The 17,763-nt window shown below is 32.5% G+C and overlaps 3 protein-coding genes across 6 annotated transcripts; 1 reads left to right on the top strand and 2 right to left on the bottom strand.

Annotated features, from left to right (window-relative positions):
• The first annotated feature begins 1,108 nt into the window (after nucleotides 1-1,108).
• LOC126680508 (pleiotropic drug resistance protein 1-like) lies at nucleotides 1,109-7,868 on the top strand. The gene is made up of 23 exons (XM_050375638.2): nucleotides 1,109-1,585; nucleotides 1,771-1,891; nucleotides 1,975-2,063; nucleotides 2,161-2,245; nucleotides 2,338-2,497; nucleotides 2,588-2,664; nucleotides 2,774-2,827; nucleotides 2,918-3,008; nucleotides 3,102-3,403; nucleotides 3,486-3,767; nucleotides 3,855-4,171; nucleotides 4,247-4,407; nucleotides 4,500-4,603; nucleotides 4,694-4,850; nucleotides 4,937-5,139; nucleotides 5,241-5,573; nucleotides 5,746-6,036; nucleotides 6,122-6,205; nucleotides 6,293-6,426; nucleotides 6,501-6,728; nucleotides 6,832-7,003; nucleotides 7,088-7,342; nucleotides 7,421-7,868. Exons 1-23 carry the CDS (start codon nucleotides 1,251-1,253, stop codon nucleotides 7,676-7,678), a joined length of 4,293 nt encoding a protein of 1,430 aa, XP_050231595.1. The 5' UTR covers nucleotides 1,109-1,250; the 3' UTR covers nucleotides 7,679-7,868.
• A 692-nt stretch (nucleotides 7,869-8,560) lies between these two features.
• Nucleotides 8,561-9,408, bottom strand: LOC126680084 (early nodulin-like protein 17). The gene is made up of 2 exons (XM_050375134.2): nucleotides 9,165-9,408; nucleotides 8,561-9,031 (listed from the first exon to the last, which is right to left on the bottom strand). The coding sequence occupies exons 1-2, from the start codon at nucleotides 9,316-9,318 to the stop codon at nucleotides 8,694-8,696; spliced, it is 492 nt and encodes a 163-aa protein (XP_050231091.1). The 5' UTR covers nucleotides 9,319-9,408; the 3' UTR covers nucleotides 8,561-8,693.
• Nucleotides 9,409-9,768: 360 nt separating this feature from the next.
• Nucleotides 9,769-13,182, bottom strand: LOC126683322 (pentatricopeptide repeat-containing protein At1g80880, mitochondrial). 4 transcript variants are annotated; one of them, XR_007641703.2, is made up of 5 exons: nucleotides 12,589-13,182; nucleotides 11,069-12,347; nucleotides 10,324-10,654; nucleotides 10,129-10,190; nucleotides 9,769-10,010 (listed from the first exon to the last, which is right to left on the bottom strand). XR_007641703.2 is itself a non-coding variant. In XM_050379179.2 (2 exons), the coding sequence occupies exons 1-2, from the start codon at nucleotides 13,134-13,136 to the stop codon at nucleotides 11,288-11,290; spliced, it is 1,608 nt and encodes a 535-aa protein (XP_050235136.1). In that variant the 5' UTR covers nucleotides 13,137-13,182; the 3' UTR covers nucleotides 10,879-11,287. The 4 variants fall into 4 exon arrangements, 1 of the variants encoding a protein (XP_050235136.1); XR_007641701.2 differs by having other exon boundaries at nucleotides 9,769-10,190; XR_007641699.2 differs by lacking the exons at nucleotides 9,769-10,010; nucleotides 10,129-10,190 and having other exon boundaries at nucleotides 10,195-10,654.
• Between the last annotated feature and the right edge of the window lie 4,581 nt (nucleotides 13,183-17,763).

The raw sequence follows: 17,763 nt of genomic DNA, 5'->3' as shown, positions 1-17,763 counted from the left end.
AAATTTATACACATTTATTATAAATTTATTAAAACATTGTCATCATTTTAATTGCGTGGTATAATATAATTAATTTAATCTATTGATGATGCGGTAGACTTACTTCAAAAAAAAATGTTAGTTTATGTATTTTTCATCTATCCTTTTTTAATGAAAAGAAATCAAAAAATAGATCACTCATAAATAAGTTTGTTTTTGTTTTCCATACAACACGTCAACAAATAAATAGACCAAACTAAATATTGTGTGAATATAAAAAAAATATTTTACCTTTACAGTTTTTATTTAATGATAAAAACATTATATTAAATTGAGATATTTAAATGGAATTATTTTTTCTGTTATAATAAATTAAAATACAATATGCCAAGTATTTTTATAATACTAACTACTAAGCAGTGCTTTTATATTTTATGGACTTGATATAGTATTTTAAGTTTATATAATTAAATTTCAATTAGAAGAAAAAATGAATCAATTGTATAGTGCTCTTATATTATTTTTCTTGACATTTAAGTCAAAACCCTGCCATCAAATCAAATAAATTTTCTTTATGATGTGTTGTCCGTTTGTTAAGAATTTCTATTCTTGAATAAAATATTTTATTTAATACATTAAAATAAAATAATTACAATTCAAAATACATAAAATAAAAACAAACCAACAAATATTTATTTTATTTTGTACTTTTTTTTATAACATATTTTATTTTATTTTGTACTAGTAAGTACTAAAAGTTACCAATTCTGACTTCTAATCTTCTTTTTTTTTTTTTGTAAGCCCATCCGGTTTCTAAGGCTTCGCCCTAACTAATCCGGATCCGACCCGTGTCGCGCACCTGGCATGGTGGGTGAGTCTGCCAGTGGGAATTTTCTGCATTCACAAGGACTCGAACCCGAGACCTTATTTAAGCGATACCAAGCCGCTTACCACTTGGACCAACCCCCATTGGTCTGACTTCTAATCTTCTACTGCAATAAGAAAAAGACCTATGAAATTGAATTCCAAAAATAAAATAGTTGTAGTAAAATATTTACATTTCTAAAAGCCGCCAAGTCATTATTGTCATGTCCACATTCCTATAAATATGGAAGAATTCACTCTCATTATTTTTCATTATCCACATAACTTCACACTACAAACACACCAACACAAATAAAAATCTCTCGGATCAATCAAAATCATCAAAAAAAGAAAAAAAAACAAGAAACCAAACTAAAAGCTCTTAGTTCTTGAATCTTGAAGCTACCATGGAAGGTGCTGAAGTGTATATAGGTGGTGGGAGTTTACGCAGAGATGAGTCTTTCATATTCAGAAGCAATAATGCAATGGATGGTTTTTCTAAATCTTCAAGAATTGATGAAGAAGACGATGAACAAGCTTTAAAATGGGCTGCGCTTGAAAGATTGCCGACTTATGATCGTTTAAAGAAAGGTTTATTAACTACTTCTAAGGGTAAAGTCAGTGAGATTGATGTGGGAAAACTTGGATTTAAAGATAAAAGAGCTGTTCTTGATCGGTTGGTTAAAATTCCTGAAGAAGATAATGAAGCATTCTTGTTAAAACTCAAGAACCGAGTTGATAGGTATATAAATTAAAACTCAAGTTCTTGATTTTATTTTATGATTCTTGATGTTTTTTTTTAATAATTCTTGATTTTTTTATGATTCTTGATTCGTTTTTATGATTCTTGAATATTTATGTTATGATTAGTGGTTATTTATTTTATGATTCTTGATTTTTTTTATGATTCTTGATTTTACTTTTCAGTGTTGGAATTGAATTTCCTACGATTGAAGTTAGATTTGAGAATTTGAAAGTTGAAACAGAAGCACATGTGGGGAGTAGAGCTCTGCCGACATTTCTTAACTTCTCTATTGATATAGCTGAGGTATATTAGCATTTTTGTGATATAGAATATAATTGTGTTGTTGTTTTGACTGAGTTCTGATCAATTTGTGTTTAATTTTGAAGGGAATCTTGAATAATCTGCATATTCTTTCTAGTAGAAAGAAAAGATTGTCTATACTTGAGAATGTTAGTGGAATTGTCAGACCAAAAAGGTGAAATTTTGAGGTTCAAATCAATTTTTTTTCTAATTTGATAGTTTGATTCCAGAATATTTATTGAATTTTTCTCATTTTCTTACCCCAAATGCAGGTTGACTTTACTTTTGGGTCCTCCAAGTTCTGGAAAGACTACTCTTTTGTTGGCTTTGGCTGGAAAACTTGATCCCAAATTAAAGGTGTGGAATTTATTTATACATCTAACTGTGAAATTTATTGCTTTTTATTTCAATCTTAAAGCTTCTGTTGAGAAATATGATTTCTTGTGTAGTTTTCTGGTAAGGTGACTTACAATGGTCATGAGATGAATGAATTTGTACCCCAGAGAACAGCTGCCTACATCAGTCAACATGATAACCATATAGGTGAAATGACAGTGAGGGAGACCTTGGCATTTGCTGCACGATGCCAAGGAGTCGGACATCGATATGGTTAGTTTGATGAACACTAATTTTAATTCATGTGTCGAAACTAAAATTTTCCTGAATTTGACCGGCTGGTGCGATTTTGGTAACTGACAGAATTGTTAACCGAGTTGCTTAGAAGAGAAAAAACATCACATATTAAGCCTGACCCTGACATTGATGTTTTTATGAAGGTGAGCATTGTTTTGATTCTGTTGTATTACTGATTGAGACTTTTACGGTTATGTTATGTGCAGTCAGTCTTAAGAATTATGATATAAACTTTGTTGTTTTCTCATATAGGCAATGGCTACAGAAGGTCAGGAAGAGCATGTGGTTACAGACTATATTCTTAAGGTAATGGGATTGAGAAAGTATAAATGCACTATGAAGAATGGATACTGCTACTTTTTTTTTATGTTAATGCCTTTTCTGCTTGTTCTGCAGATTTTAGGACTAGAGGTTTGTGCAGATGTAATGGTGGGGAATGAAATGATAAGGGGTGTTTCTGGAGGACAAAAGAAACGTGTTACGACAGGCAAGCAGCCTCCATTAGTCCATTTCTGTACTTAATTTCTGTCAGTCATTTCCGTTGTCTAAACTGTCTTTCCAAATGCACATTTCATTTCAGGGGAGATGTTAGTTGGTCCATCTAAAGCTCTGTTTATGGATGAGATTTCTACTGGCTTGGACAGTTCAACTACTTTCCAAATCGTAAAATCATTAAAGCAGTATATACGCATTCTCAATGGAACCGCGGTCATCTCTCTTCTCCAGCCACCACCAGAAACTTACAATCTCTTTGATGACATTATTCTCCTATCTGATGGTCAGATTGTATATCACGGTCCTCGAGAAAATGTACTCGAGTTTTTCGAATACATGGGCTTCAAGTGTCCTGAAAGAAAAGGAGTTGCAGACTTCTTACAAGAAGTAAGAACAAATCTTTTAGTGTTAATTATTCATCTAATAGAATCCTTAAAAACCAATATTCATGCATTGTGATTCATTGCAGGTAACATCAAGGAAAGACCAGCAACAATATTGGGTAAATAAAGATGCGCCCTACAGTTTTGTCACAGTTAAGGAATTTGCTGAAGCGTTTCAATCGTTCCATGTTGGACGAGGACTCGAAACTGAGCTTTCTACTCCATTTGATAAGTCCAAGAGCCACCCTGCTGCTTTGACAACTAAAAAGTATGGAGTTGGAAGAATGGAGCTTCTCAAAGCTTGTTTCTCCAGAGAGATCTTGCTAATGAAGAGAAATTCATTTGTCTACATCTTCAAGATTACACAAGTGAGTATCTTAAAATGAATATAGCATACGCCTTTCAAATACATGGATATGAGATTATGATTCCTCATTTTTTTCTTCTGTTACTAGGTTGCTATAATGGCAATGCTTGCAATGACCCTTTTCCTTCGGACCGAGATGCATAGAGATTCAGTATCCGATGGAGGAATTTATGCGGGAGCTTTATTCTTCTCTGTCATATTTATCATGTTCAATGGACTCTCAGAGATTTCATTGACCATTGCAAAGCTTCCTGTGTTCTATAAGCAAAGGAATCTCCTGTTCTATCCGTCGTGGGCATTCTCTCTTCCCCCATGGATTACTAAGATACCTATAACACTGGTGCAAGTTGCTATATGGGTGTTCCTTACCTATTATGTTATTGGATACGATCCTAATGTCGGAAGGTAACAATTCTTAAAATGTTATAAACGGAGTTGTTTGGTTTGTTGCAGCTGATGTCCATTGTGTACTTTCTGCAGGCTCTTTAAGCAGTACCTTGTGCTTGTTCTTGTTGGCCAGATGGCTTCGGGATTATTTCGCTTTATTGCTGCAGGAGGAAGGAACATGATTATTGCTAATACTTTTGGGTCATTTGCACTGCTTCTACTTTTTGCATTGGGAGGTTTCATATTGTCACGTGGTATAGTTACTTACTAAACTTTTTTGAGTAAATTAATTCACCTTCTTCCTTAAAATGTGTACTATTTTCTCATTATCTACTTAATGTTGCAGATGACATAAAGAAATGGTGGATATGGGGTTACTGGATATCACCACTGATGTATGCGCAGAATGCAATAGTAGCTAACGAGTTCCACGGAAACAGCTGGAGTAATGTAAAAATCTCTTAAACTAAACCTTTGTTCATTCTATGTATTTGCCTCTTACTCATTAACTGATATCTAAATTTATTTTGTTTTTGAAAGGTCCTTCCAAACTCAAATCAAACACTCGGAATTCAAGTTCTGAAGTCTCGAGGATTCTTCACTGATCCCTATTGGTATTGGATAGGAGTTGGAGCATTGGCTGGATTCACACTGTTGTACAACTTCTGTTTCACTCTAGCTCTCACATTTCTTGGCCGTGAGTATCTTTACCCTCTCTTGTTTTAGTTTCATGAAATGCGAGCTAATTTTGAATATGGGGCTGGTGTATATTATGCTTTGCAGCATTGCAGAATCCTCGAGCTGTTATATCTGAAGACTGTACAAGTAATGAGCCGGGAAAAACAGGAGGAGCCATTCAGTTAACCTCTGCTAGTTCAGAGGCTGTAGTTGAAGGCAGCCATCAGAAGAAAAAAGGAATGGTTCTTCCATTTGAACCACATTCTATTACCTTCAATGACATCAAGTATTCTGTTGACATGCCACAGGTAAAATTCATTCGGTAAACAAATAATAATATTCTGTTTGACATTAAGTATTCTGATGATTTTAAAAATGAAGAGAGTAATTATTTCATAATATCTTGCAGGAAATGAAAAGCCAAGGTGTAGGTGATAGTAAATTAGAGCTTTTGAGAGGTGTAAGTGGCTCTTTTAGGCCGGGTGTGCTTACGGCTCTAATGGGTGTCAGTGGTGCGGGTAAAACCACTCTGATGGATGTGCTGGCTGGCAGAAAAACCGGTGGATATATAGAAGGAGACATCAAAATCTCTGGCTACCCAAAGAAACAAGAAACTTTTGCTAGAATCTCAGGATATTGTGAGCAAAATGACATCCATTCTCCACATGTTACTGTCTACGAATCATTGGTTTACTCAGCTTGGCTTCGTCTTCCTCCTGAAGTGAACAACGAAACCCGAAAGGTTGTTATCCACAACCATGAATCCATTTGCAGGCACTTTGTTTCAATTTAATGAAATTTTGAGCTCTGCTAGGCAAAACAGTCATAAGTCTGCCCAGTTGAGTTCTGAGTATTCCAAGACTAATACTGCCTTGTCTCTTGCTGATATTTTCTTTGATGAAACTTATTTGCAGAACTTTATCGATGAAGTAATGAAACTTGTAGAATTGGAGCCATTGACACAGGCATTAGTTGGATTGCCAGGTGTGAGTGGCCTGTCGACTGAGCAGCGCAAACGGCTAACTATTGCAGTTGAGCTGGTGGCAAACCCTTCTTTAATATTCATGGACGAGCCAACTTCAGGCCTAGATGCAAGAGCTGCTGCAATTGTTATGAGAACAGTGAGGAACACCGTGGACACTGGAAGAACAGTTGTGTGTACTATCCATCAACCAAGCATCGACATATTTGATGCTTTTGACGAGGTGTGTAATGTCGGCATATTATAAATGGTAATTCCTTATGATGAATTTTACACAAGTCTTTGATATATTTAATCTGATGCTGCAGTTATTCCTTATGAAACGAGGAGGTCAAGAGATATATGTTGGGCCACTAGGCCGCCATTCTTGCCAACTAATCAAGTACTTTGAGGTATTAAATGATGGTTAATCGAGTTATGGAAACTACATATCTTTGACTCTATTATAACTCAACTCTGCACGTTTTTTCTATATCAAGGCAATTGAAGGGGTGAGTAACATCAAAGATGGATATAATCCAGCAACTTGGATGTTGGAAGTTTCAAGTTCAGGTCAAGAAACAGTTTTAGGATTAGATTTTGCTGATATTTACAAAAAGTCAGAATTGTACAGGTAAGATAGTTTTAAACTACTTGACTACTACATTTAACGATCTATAACTGATGCGTGTGATGTCTTTCATTCAGGAGAAACAAGGCTCTCATTGAGGAATTAAGCAAACCTGCTCCAGGTTCAAATGATTTGTATTTTCCTACTCAGTACTCGCAATCATTTTTCACCCAGTGTATGGTATGCTTGTGGAAGCAACATCTGTCGTACTGGCGCAATCCACCGTATACTGCTGTCAGATTTCTCTTCACAACTGCCATCGCCTTGATGTTCGGGACAATGTTTTGGGATCTTGGCTCGAAAACGTAAGTTATAGCACGAGTATACAGCTAAAATAGTGCATTATAGATTTAACATTTCTCCAGTTCTATCTACCTTAAATTTATAATCTCATATCTCGAATAACAGGACAAAACAACAAGACCTTTTCAATGCGATGGGATCAATGTATGCAGCGATTGTCTTTCTTGGAATCCAGAATGCATCATCTGTGCAGCCAGTAGTTTCAATTGAAAGAACAGTCTTCTATAGAGAAAGAGCAGCCGGAATGTATTTACCTTTGCCATACGCCTTTGCTCAGGTAACAAGGTTTCAGACATTTCCAAACTCACTCATTGTCTTACTCCTATGTTAATCATTCCATTTTCTGATTATTCATATCCAGGTTGTGATTGAGCTTCCTTATATCTTCTCGCAAGCTTTGGTATACGGTGTAATAGTGTATGCAATGATTGGATTTGAATGGAAAGCAGATAAATTCTTTTGGTACCTCTTCTTTATGTACTTCACATTATTGTACTACACCTTCTATGGCATGATGTCTGTTGCTATAACACCAAACCAGCAAGTGGCATCCATAGTTTCCTCTGCATTCTACTCTATATGGAATCTATTTTCCGGATTTATAATCCCTAGACCCGTAAGTGTCTGCACCAGTAACCTTTTACATTTCCGTGCTTCTCTATTATTGTTCACTAATATCATATGTCTACAACAGAGAATTCCTGTGTGGTGGAGATGGTATGCATGGGCGTGTCCAGTGTCATACACATTATATGGATTAATTTCATCACAATTCGGAGATGTAAAAAACAAGCTTGAATCTGGTGAAACGGTTGAAGATTTCGTGAGAAATTATTTTGATTTCAAGCATGAGCTTCTAGGCGGTGTTGCAGCTGCAGTTGTCGGGTTTGCAATATTTTTCGCGTTTATCTTCGCCTTCTCGATTAAGTTCCTCAATTTCCAAAGGCGATAAGAACATTTTGGCTGCATAAAGGAACAGCATCCACAGTGTGATTTGCAACTATAATGTATAGTTCTTGACTTGATGTACATATTTTTACACGCAATACAAAATATTTAGTATTGAAGGATATCGCTAGCTAATTCAATGGCTGCATTTGTTCGATTTAATCCACAGTTAATAGATAAGCCATTGTTATGAAGATCATGAATGCTGTATATATCATCTTTTTGAATCAACCCGTACTAAAGGTGCATTTATTCCTATAACTTGAACCATATCTAGTTTTGGAGCAAATAGTACCTTCAGAACTTCTCCTTATTGGATTTGATAAATTACAGCAAGTGTTTGCTGAATTGTTGTAAATGTTGCTGTATTAAGATATAACCAAATCGAACCAACTCGGGACTGAATCAAAAAATATTGAAAATCGACTTTGTATTAACCGAGTCGAGTTTGAACCAACTGCAGAGTCGAGTATCAAGATATCAACCCATGAGGCTTGTGATTCTGATTGAATTTGATTTAATTAAGATGTTAATCTTCTATAACTATACATATTTACAATCACAGTCCTCAACAACATTTATACTAAATTTAATTTACTTTTCTTTTTATAAAGATAGTAGAGTTAAGATGAGCTGAGTTTGATTTTCAATTATTCAATTACCTTCAAGCCTGAACTTTTAAAATAAACCTTGAACAAGTTCAAATTGAGTTTTGAACTTTAAATTGTAGTATCGGGTCGAGCTCGGATTTGATAGTATTTTGACTCGACCTGCTCAATTATACTTCTATGCCAGACCATGTAAAGTGAGCATAATGCAGGTTTTTTTTTTTTTTGCTTCCATACAAATTAGAAATGAAATCATCAATGAATTGACTACAGCTAAATGAAGTAAACAATTTCAATTCAATTCTCATACAAAAGAGGATAAATGAGAAACTATAACAAGGAAAAAAAAAGACTTACAATTGAGCAAGAAGAATAAAATCACAGTCCTCAACAACATTTTCTCAACCGATACTAAATCAAACCAAATCCAAACCAAATAAAACCAAATAGAACCAAAACCCTAAATCCAACAAACCCATTATGCAAAATCACAGAAGCATCAGATTTAGGTGAAGTCTTATTAGCAGAAGTTGATGGAGGTGGAGCCAAAGGATGAACAAGAACAGAGACCTTCATGCCATTAAAACACTGCCCATTCCCACAAATAAAATAGTATCTCATAGCCTTGTTAAGAGGTATAAAATCTTTACCACTACTCCAGTTTCCAGTGGCTCCTTCTGTAGTACAATTATCATATCCAGTTTGGTTCACTTCAAACACATTGTACTGAGTCTTTGGGTACCTAAATGCTGCATCCACAAACAAAAAAAATTCAAGAAACTGCAAACCCTAAAATGTATATTTTTCAAGAAATTCAAGAATGCAACTAGGTTTTCATATTTTGCTCAAATTAGATCAAGAATGAAAAAAATTTGAACTTACAGATAAGGTCTCCAACATAGAAGGTGTGGTTATTAGCCCAGTAAGTGTAGTTGATGCCTGGATTCCAGCCTTTGTTAGCACCAACAATGTGGTCAGTGGCAGTGGTGGAAGTGACAGAGATGAGGATCAAAAAGCACAAGAAAATTGGCACCATTGTTGTTCAAATGATTTCTTGTTTCTCTACTGTTTTTTTCCACTGAACTTGACTGTTAGGAAGGAGAAAAGAAAATGTGGAAAAGGGACATATATCCAAGATTATTTGAATCAAAGTGGACCATACATCACATGCCAATTCAAATCATGACAGTTAATAATGATATTAATATTATAATATCCACTTAGCAAGTTGAACAACTTTATGACTACGTCTGTTATACTAATATTGTTTTACGTGATTCACACGTTGCTCGACACGTTAATTATATTTTAGTTTTTTATTAATAATTAAATTATAAATAAAATAAAATGTTGATAATTATATTTTTTATAAATTATTAAATTAAATTTAATAATTATAACCTTTTTCAGTTAGTTTAAATTAGAAAATAGTAAATAACACTTAATTTATTAATAAATCATTTATTTTTTTTTACAAATTATTGCAGTAAAATAGTAGTATTGTAGTAGTGAACTCAGAGAAGGATTTGTACAAATTCTGTACATTTATGTTTTCTTCAGGTGAATCCGGAATTGGATCGTCGGTTGAATCTTGTAGGTGTTTTCTGGGTTGGGTCATTGGTATCTCCTTCCTCACGAGTAAGAATTGCATCTTACTCCCTGTGAACTTTCATGGTGAAAAACTGATAAAAGTTAACTCTATTTCTGCACATGCCCTAAAACGAGTACCTGCACAAACAATAATGTCGAAAGGAACCAGGCAAATGTTGCCCGAAAACCACTCAACTTAACGGAATATAGATAAAAATGATAAAGGTACGTGTTTAGAATATAGAAAGTGATTAACCTCTGCCAGGTGAAAATGTCTGGACGTGCATTGTCCCCGTCCAGCGTATTTTTACTACAAAGCTACTAAAATATAAATATGTTATAAGTAATTACCGATTAAAAACTTCCAAACAATTAAAAAAATGTAGCAGTTAAATGGTTCAGAATTTATCACTAGTATAAGAAAAATGACATAAAAAGCTAAAACAATTACTTATTGCATTTCTTATACTTGTTCAACAACATAACTCGAACTCTGTTCTCCTCCATCGTCCATGATCCAGCCTCACCCACCGCCACCACCCCTGCTTTAAAGCTGATTACCATTACCATCACCAGTGCCGCCACCACAAAGTAGAAGAGCAATTGATAGTAGTTGCTGATGTTCCACAACCAAATAAAATAGCACCAACACCAATGCCACAGTTTCCGTGAGTGCCGGTTGTCGAGAAAGAGGTGCCGCACGTTCCACACACTTGTTGAAGAAGCTCTTAGTAAGCATGCACTTACTGTTACTTACACTCAATCCAATTAACAAGATTGCCCTAAAACATCATAGAGAACAAAGCAAATGTTGGAATTAATACGCGATTTATTATCAAAGAGGCAAATATGAATAAATGGGAAGTAATTCAACATTGACTAACAATCAGTGTACTTTCTGAATTGAAGGTTTTAAGATGGAGAAGCAATTGAATCATTCAAAAGATAAATCAATCTACCCATCAAAATGAGTACACAGATACATACTACAATCACACATACAAACGGCAATACGGAACTTCCATTCTAAAATATACATACTTACAATAAATTGAGTACATATATGCATACTACAATCACATTAGTATAACTGTTATAGCATTCTGCTGTAGCATTCTAAAATATATATAACACAATAAGAAAATTAGATGGCGAAATCAGTTTGAAATATTACTGGCAAGAGAACATGGAATTACCCTACATAGGTCCGGTAGCAAACAGATGCGGATTATGCCAGTTCGTGCTCTGCAACTTTAATTTCTTGACCAAAACATTTTCTTCTTATTTCATATCACCCACTAGTTGCTCTGGTGCCACCTATAAAATGCTGAGTTTGACATTCTAACATAAATATCCGTCAGATTTTGTGTTTTCACTTTTCAATTGGAGTTTAGATTAAACTGCAGTTTTTCTGTCTATGTACTTGTAGTTTTTCTACTTTTTCCTTGGACAATTCTTCCTTTCTTGTAATTTACACGTCGATCTCTCCAAACTTCTCCTCCCCGATCTTTCTCTTTGCTATTCCGATCTTGTATTGGTTCTTGCAAGATCCTTTGAAGCTTTGGATCATCTGAAAATCCATCCGATCTCATATCAGCATAGCATTCGCGGGCCTTGGTTAACAATCCACATCTAACTAGTCCTTCTACCGTAACTGTATAATGTGTCATATCAGGCTGCACTTCGTAATGCTTCATTTCTAACAAATTTTTTAGTGCATTGTCAGCTTGCTCTAGCTTGAAGAACTTATTAATAATCAAGAGAAATGTATCCTCTTTGGGGGCTACACCGGCGATTTGCATTTGGTTAAGGATTTCCAGAGTTGCTTCAAAACCAGTACCTTCAACTTCAAGAAACGCATGGTAGGTCTCCATTGTGGGGCTGATATTCTCCTCTATCATGGCAGCCAAAACATTTCTTGCCTCCACAAGCTTCTTTTTTTCACATAAGGGTTTTATCATTGAATTGAAAGTGGTCGAATCAGGCTGCAAACCAACTTCTTTCATTTTATCAAGAAATTTGAGAGCTTCCTCGAGGCAATTCTCACGAGTTAGTACGTAAATCAAAGAATTACAAATCTCGACGCCTGGGACCAAACCTCGTTTCTTCATTTCGTCGTAAAGCCTTAGTGAATCAAAAAGATTCCCAGCCTTGGAGAAGCAGGAAATCATGCAAGTATATGAAGTTGCATTAGGTGTAATACAGCTTCTTGACATTTCCCTCCAAATTCGCTTTGCTTCAAGTAAATCCACACATATATTACACCATCCATGTAGAATAATGTTAAATCCCTCAATTTCTAATGGGAAAAGCTTCTTGCTAACAACCATAAACTCCTCAGCCTCCTCAATGTAGCCATGACTACAAAGAGTATTCAGTAGAGAGTAGAATGCTTCTTCATCAGGGGCCAATTTGAACTTCTCCATAAAATTGAATGCTTGAATGGCCTTCCCTGGTTTATTTGCTGCTGCATATCTAGATAACAGAAAGAACAAAAACTTGAGAAAAAAAATTATTCAATCAATGTTGCACTACATAGCACGAATACAAACATGGGAAACGAGACACTTGGACACACACACGGCGAAACTGTGTTATTTTAGGGTTTTCTATTAAAAAATGAAGCTTTCTGTTTGAAACCTCTAGTGTTTCCCAAGCAGACACGTTGATTGAATGAAGTGTCCATGCTAGCTGGCAAGTAAAAATTGTAACTCACCTGTCAATCATAATTAGCATGGCCTGTCTAATATTCAGACAAGACTGATGCATGTCCCGAATAACAGTCCAAGAAATGTTAAACTTTTCATGATTACCCAAAATCCAAACCATCAATTCACAAGCTTTTTCATCAATGCACCTCGATTTTTCTCCCCATTTAAAACCCAAAAACGCTAACGTCCACTCGTGCCTCAGTTCCCAAATCACTGCATAGACCAAATTTTCATCAGCTTTAACACCCGACTCATCAATACACGCCATAGCCTCTGCTTCTGAAGGGAAAGAGGCAGCTCGTTTGAGTGTTTCAAGAATCCCTTGGTTGAGAAAATCATGGCTACGGATTCGGTGCTGGATTAGATTAAATGGGTAAATGTTGGATTGGTTTGAAAATGATTGAGAGGTAGAGAAATGAAAAGGGTTTCGAGTGGGTACTGAAACTGTTCGATGAAATGCCGCAGAGAAAAAGGAGACTGTCGAGTGGAGAAGTGGGTGAACAAATTTGGAATGGCTTCTATTCAGCCGTAATGCGATGGTGAGGAGTGACATTTAGAGCTTAGCAGAAATTAAGTTCAGATTTTGCAACTTATAAATGGCAAAAATACTTAAAAACCCCCCACCTTTGATTTTATTTTCAATTGCACCACCACGTAGGAGAATTTTCAATTACACCCTATTTAGGGTTTTCAGTTTTTGTCTGCACCCCAATTGACTAAAATGACCTCTTTTTATTTAGAAAAAAGTTTAAATTAATCCTTCATATACTAATTTATTTGTTTTCTTCAAATGGAAAAAATAACGATACAATCTCTCTATTTAGTTGGTTTTAATAATTTTATCATTAAATTAATTAAATTATCAATTTTTTTTTATTTTGGGGTACAAATGAAAACCCTAAATAGGGTGCAATTGAGAATTCTCCTAGATGGTGGTGGAATTGAAAAAAAATTCAAAGGTGGGGAAGTTTTCAGTATTTTTGCCCTTATAAATATATTTTATCGATTATTATAAATATATTAAGGTTACATTATAAATAATTATTGTATTCACTCGTTACAATTGAATGCATTATATTTACTTTAAATTTATATAAAAATGAAAACAGAATAATTGTAAGAAAAGCTCAAAAATAACCATATAATTTCAGGCTTAATGGCAAAAAAAAGTTAAACATTTATGACTTATTGTAATTTAAACCAAATTTTTTAATTTTTATAATAATAAGACAAATTGTATATTTTATTGCAATAATAACCAAATTGTTTTTTTTGTATGAAAAATTTTGAATTTTTTTGCCACTTCTTGTGACTTTTAATATATTATTATCTTAAAAAAAAAATTTAATATTTTAATTGAAAACAACAAGTTTGACCACCAATTATTTTAAATGCACAATTGTTCTAAACATCAACTTATTCAGAAATAGTTGAAGTTTGTTGGTCTTACATATGGTATGCCAGTACCATTCATGAATAGGTTACTTGAATTAAAATTATTAAAATTAGATAAATTATAGCATAAACTGCATAACCACAGTATATACACGAGTTAGAAAACATTATAATACAAACAATATTTCGACGTATGAAGTCCTTAAATTATAAACATCATAAAATCTCGTTTCTCAAACTATTATATATATACTAATTGCTAACCAATTAACTTCATAAGACAATCCAGATATATTCATAATAAAATGATATTACCAAACTCAACTCCAAGCACATAGTATTGGTTGTGGTACTTTGAATCAGAGTTCTCCAAGTGATTGATTTTCTGGATGAGATTAAAATTTAACAATCAAAACATAGTGTAAATTACTAAAAAGTCCAGAAAAAATGAGATGAATTTAAATAAGCAAATGATCCACTATTCATCACTTTATATACTTCCACATAACTATATACAGAGAAATTCTTTTGATTTCATCAAATCAATTTCACTATTTTTTCAATTTGATGCACTCGAAAATCATGGTATCAAAATTGAAATAATAAGTACTAGATTTATTATACTTTACAAAATAATATCTTTAGAAAACATATAGATTTTTCACCACTTAATAAGAAAACTTAATCTCAGAATCTTGAAAGCATAAAATGTAAACAAGATTATTATGTGGTTCTCCCAGTCATGAAAGGTGCACCCCAAAAAACTTGGCGAGTGAAGCCAAAAGCTTTGCGTTGAAATCCATCTAACATAACAATTCGTGGCAACAACAAAAGCTGCAAAAATATCAGCATACATTCACAAAATATATAAAAAAAATCACACCTAAAGTAAACAATAATTAAATAAAAGCAATTCAGTAATCACAGAAACCATATAACATTACATTACCTGATCTAGAATACACTTCAAAGCTTCCCTAAAGAAATATTTAATCTATATACTTATATAATTGAGAGGACCAAAATAGCATTATCATGAATTCCCAATTTAAATAAAACTCTTAATTTTTTTAAAAATAATTATTAATAAATAAATTAGCTAGCATTTCGCCATAAAATTTTTTGTTGGACTCTTGAGAGATTTCAAAACAATAAACAATTACCTTTCATATAATTACTCTACTAATAACAATTACCTTTCATATAATTAATCTACTAATTGCATACTTTTAATTAATGTCTTTTAATTAAATTATTAGTAGTTAATAATATGTTAACTTGTATTTAGTTTTGAATATGCCTCATACACTAAAAAATAGTGCTCAAATCATTTAAGATTTTAGGAGTTTTTGGTTTAAACCATTTGATAAGTTGATTTTTTTGCCTATTTTAAATATGTTTATTTTAGGTGAAGTACTACCACTAAATAAAATTATGATTTTAATCGACTATAATTATATTCTAAAATTTTATTTTCATGACTAAAATGAAAAAATTTGTACATCTATATTTATATTTAGGTCTAAAATTCTTAAAAACCTTGACCTTCTATCCCCTTTTTAGTTTTATCTCGATGTTATAAAATCACTAATTTATTCAAATTCAAACTTTTCATTCTCACTGGAAAAAAATTCAAAAAGGTCATTCATTACGAATTTCAAATAAGTCATTGATTAGTGTTTTTTTTAAAAAAAAATTGAATGAGAAAGAGTCTGATTTATAAAATTGGTACAATTAAAATTCTAAAATGTGAATTTAGGTACAATTGGCGATTTTATAACGTCAGAGTTAAATTAAAAAGGGGCTAAAAGTTTGAGGTTTTTTTATGACATTTAACTTTATATACTTATATAATTGAGAAAACCAAAAGACTACTCTTATGAGTTTCCACTTTCCAGGCTTCCAGCCCATATAAAATACTTATTTATATTTTAAAATATAGATATTTATAAATAATTTATTTAGTTTTCTAACTCGAACAAATTACTTATGAACAATAAATATATTAAAAAAATTAAATTTAAATAAAAAATTTATTTTAATTATAAAATTTATTATTAATATGTATTTTTTTTATTTTTTAAATTTGAAACAAATATTTATTTATTCTGTCATAAAATATAAAATATTTGATTTTAGCCACTATTTTTATAAAATTATTTTAATAATATAATTATTAATTAGATTCCGTGCAGATACACGGACTTACGGCTAGTTTATAAATATTTTTAGCCATCAAATAGAAGATTCAAAGGGAAAAGATATACCAACATATAAATCATAAAAAAAAAAACCAATGGCGATTAACAATCATTAGAAGTCACTAATAATTTCTAGGATTCAGATTTTTATGGAATCAACAATGTGGAAAGATCAAATTTGCTATAATTTCTACAAAGCTCTATCACGCAAATCAATTTGTTTTGACATTCAGTTTGATACAAATGAATTTGATTTATCAAATTTTCTTTATTTTATCTAAACACTAATCTATTATTATTATTATCATCAAAGAAGATATATTTCAGGCAATAAGAATTCATAAGAGAAACATCTCTAACAAACCAAATACATAGGAAAAGCAAAATCTAAAGCCTCCTTTAGAATGAATGAATTCCTTAAAAAAACCTGAAATTCATTTATAATTCCAATTTTTTATGTTTGGAATGAATGAATGGACAAACACAATTCTTGTAATTAAAATCAGAGAATTAATGTTAGTTATAATTTGTGGATTTATAAATCCAAACAAAATAGATAGAATTTACAAATGAACAACACATGACAAAAAGAACAATCCCTTTTTGACGATAATACCCTCAATTTTTTAAAGGTTTTCTCTTTTCTTTTGACATTATTTGATGTCACTTTCATTTGAATTTTTCTTCTCATTTTATTTCTTTCTATTTTCATTCAATTTTCCTTCTCATTTTATTTCTTTCCATTTTGATTTCAATTTTCCTTCCCATTTTATTTTTTTCAATTTTCTCTACTCCATGTTACACAACCAATCATTATAATACCTACTACAACAAATCTCAAACCAAAAAATTTAGTTTTATCAACTTATCTTTATTTTTTTAATTAACTATTTCAATTAGTTTATTAATATTTTTTCAAATTTTTATAATTAGTTAAATAAATTAGTGGGTAATTTTTTTATTTTTTTCTTGTTATATATTATGTATTTGATTTTAATTATATGTGTGTAATTTTTGAATGGTTTAAATTTTTTATATTAGTTGTTATTTTGTTGCTTATGAATATACTCGATAATGTGTATGTTAAATTTGTTGATATAGCATTGTCACGACCCGATTCCCGGATCGAGACCGGCGCTAGGGAATGGGAGTGGTTGCTCCGAAACCCGTAGCAAGCCTTAAAATAAAATCCATTTCTCTTATTAAAACAATTCAACTTTTCTTACAAAAGTTTGCTCGTATAAATTTGTTTCGAAATTCACTATAAATTTTTCTCGGAATAAAATCATACATTTTAAATTCCGAAACATGAACATTAGGTCAACCATTTCACGGGATCTCTTTTCCATTTTCACAACATGTCTATTTTTATAACCCTTTTTCAAAACGTTTTTAGGGTAAGACATGCAAATCACATTTATGCCACGTCGGGCCCACATACACATTTTGTCTCGATGCCAACAGTTTCATTTACTGTTTTCCACCTTTATCTCGGTATCTCAAATACCCGAGAGGCATCGCAAAATAATCATAATAAACATGCATACATAAACACAAATATAAGCGATGAAAATAAAACAGAGT

The sequence above is a fragment of the Mercurialis annua genome, linkage group LG5, assembly GCF_937616625.2.
Source record: "Mercurialis annua linkage group LG5, ddMerAnnu1.2, whole genome shotgun sequence".
In the NCBI taxonomy this organism is placed as follows: domain Eukaryota; kingdom Viridiplantae; phylum Streptophyta; class Magnoliopsida; order Malpighiales; family Euphorbiaceae; genus Mercurialis; species Mercurialis annua.
Note: the sequence above shows the minus strand (reverse complement) of the source record. Positions and strands in the feature narration are given on the sequence as shown.

Bases quoted from the DNA above. Each gene is read 5' to 3' on its own strand.
- LOC126680508 (XM_050375638.2), top strand. From the start codon at position 1,251: ATGGAAGGTGCTGAAGTGTATATAGGTGGTGGGAGTTTACGCAGAGAT. The intron at 2,064-2,160 runs GTGAAATTTTGA...CCCCAAATGCAG, and splicing joins GGAATTGTCAGACCAAAAAG to GTTGACTTTACTTTTGGGTC. The intron at 4,851-4,936 runs GTGAGTATCTTT...TATGCTTTGCAG, and splicing joins AGCTCTCACATTTCTTGGCC to CATTGCAGAATCCTCGAGCT.
- LOC126680084 (XM_050375134.2), bottom strand. From the start codon at position 9,318: ATGGTGCCAATTTTCTTGTGCTTTTTGATCCTCATCTCTGTCACTTCC. The intron at 9,032-9,164 runs GTAAGTTCAAAT...TTGTGGATGCAG, and splicing joins CTATGTTGGAGACCTTATCT to CATTTAGGTACCCAAAGACT.
- LOC126683322 (XM_050379179.2), bottom strand. From the start codon at position 13,136: ATGTCACTCCTCACCATCGCATTACGGCTGAATAGAAGCCATTCCAAA. The intron at 12,348-12,588 runs GTGAGTTACAAT...TCTGTTATCTAG, and splicing joins ATGCTAATTATGATTGACAG to ATATGCAGCAGCAAATAAAC.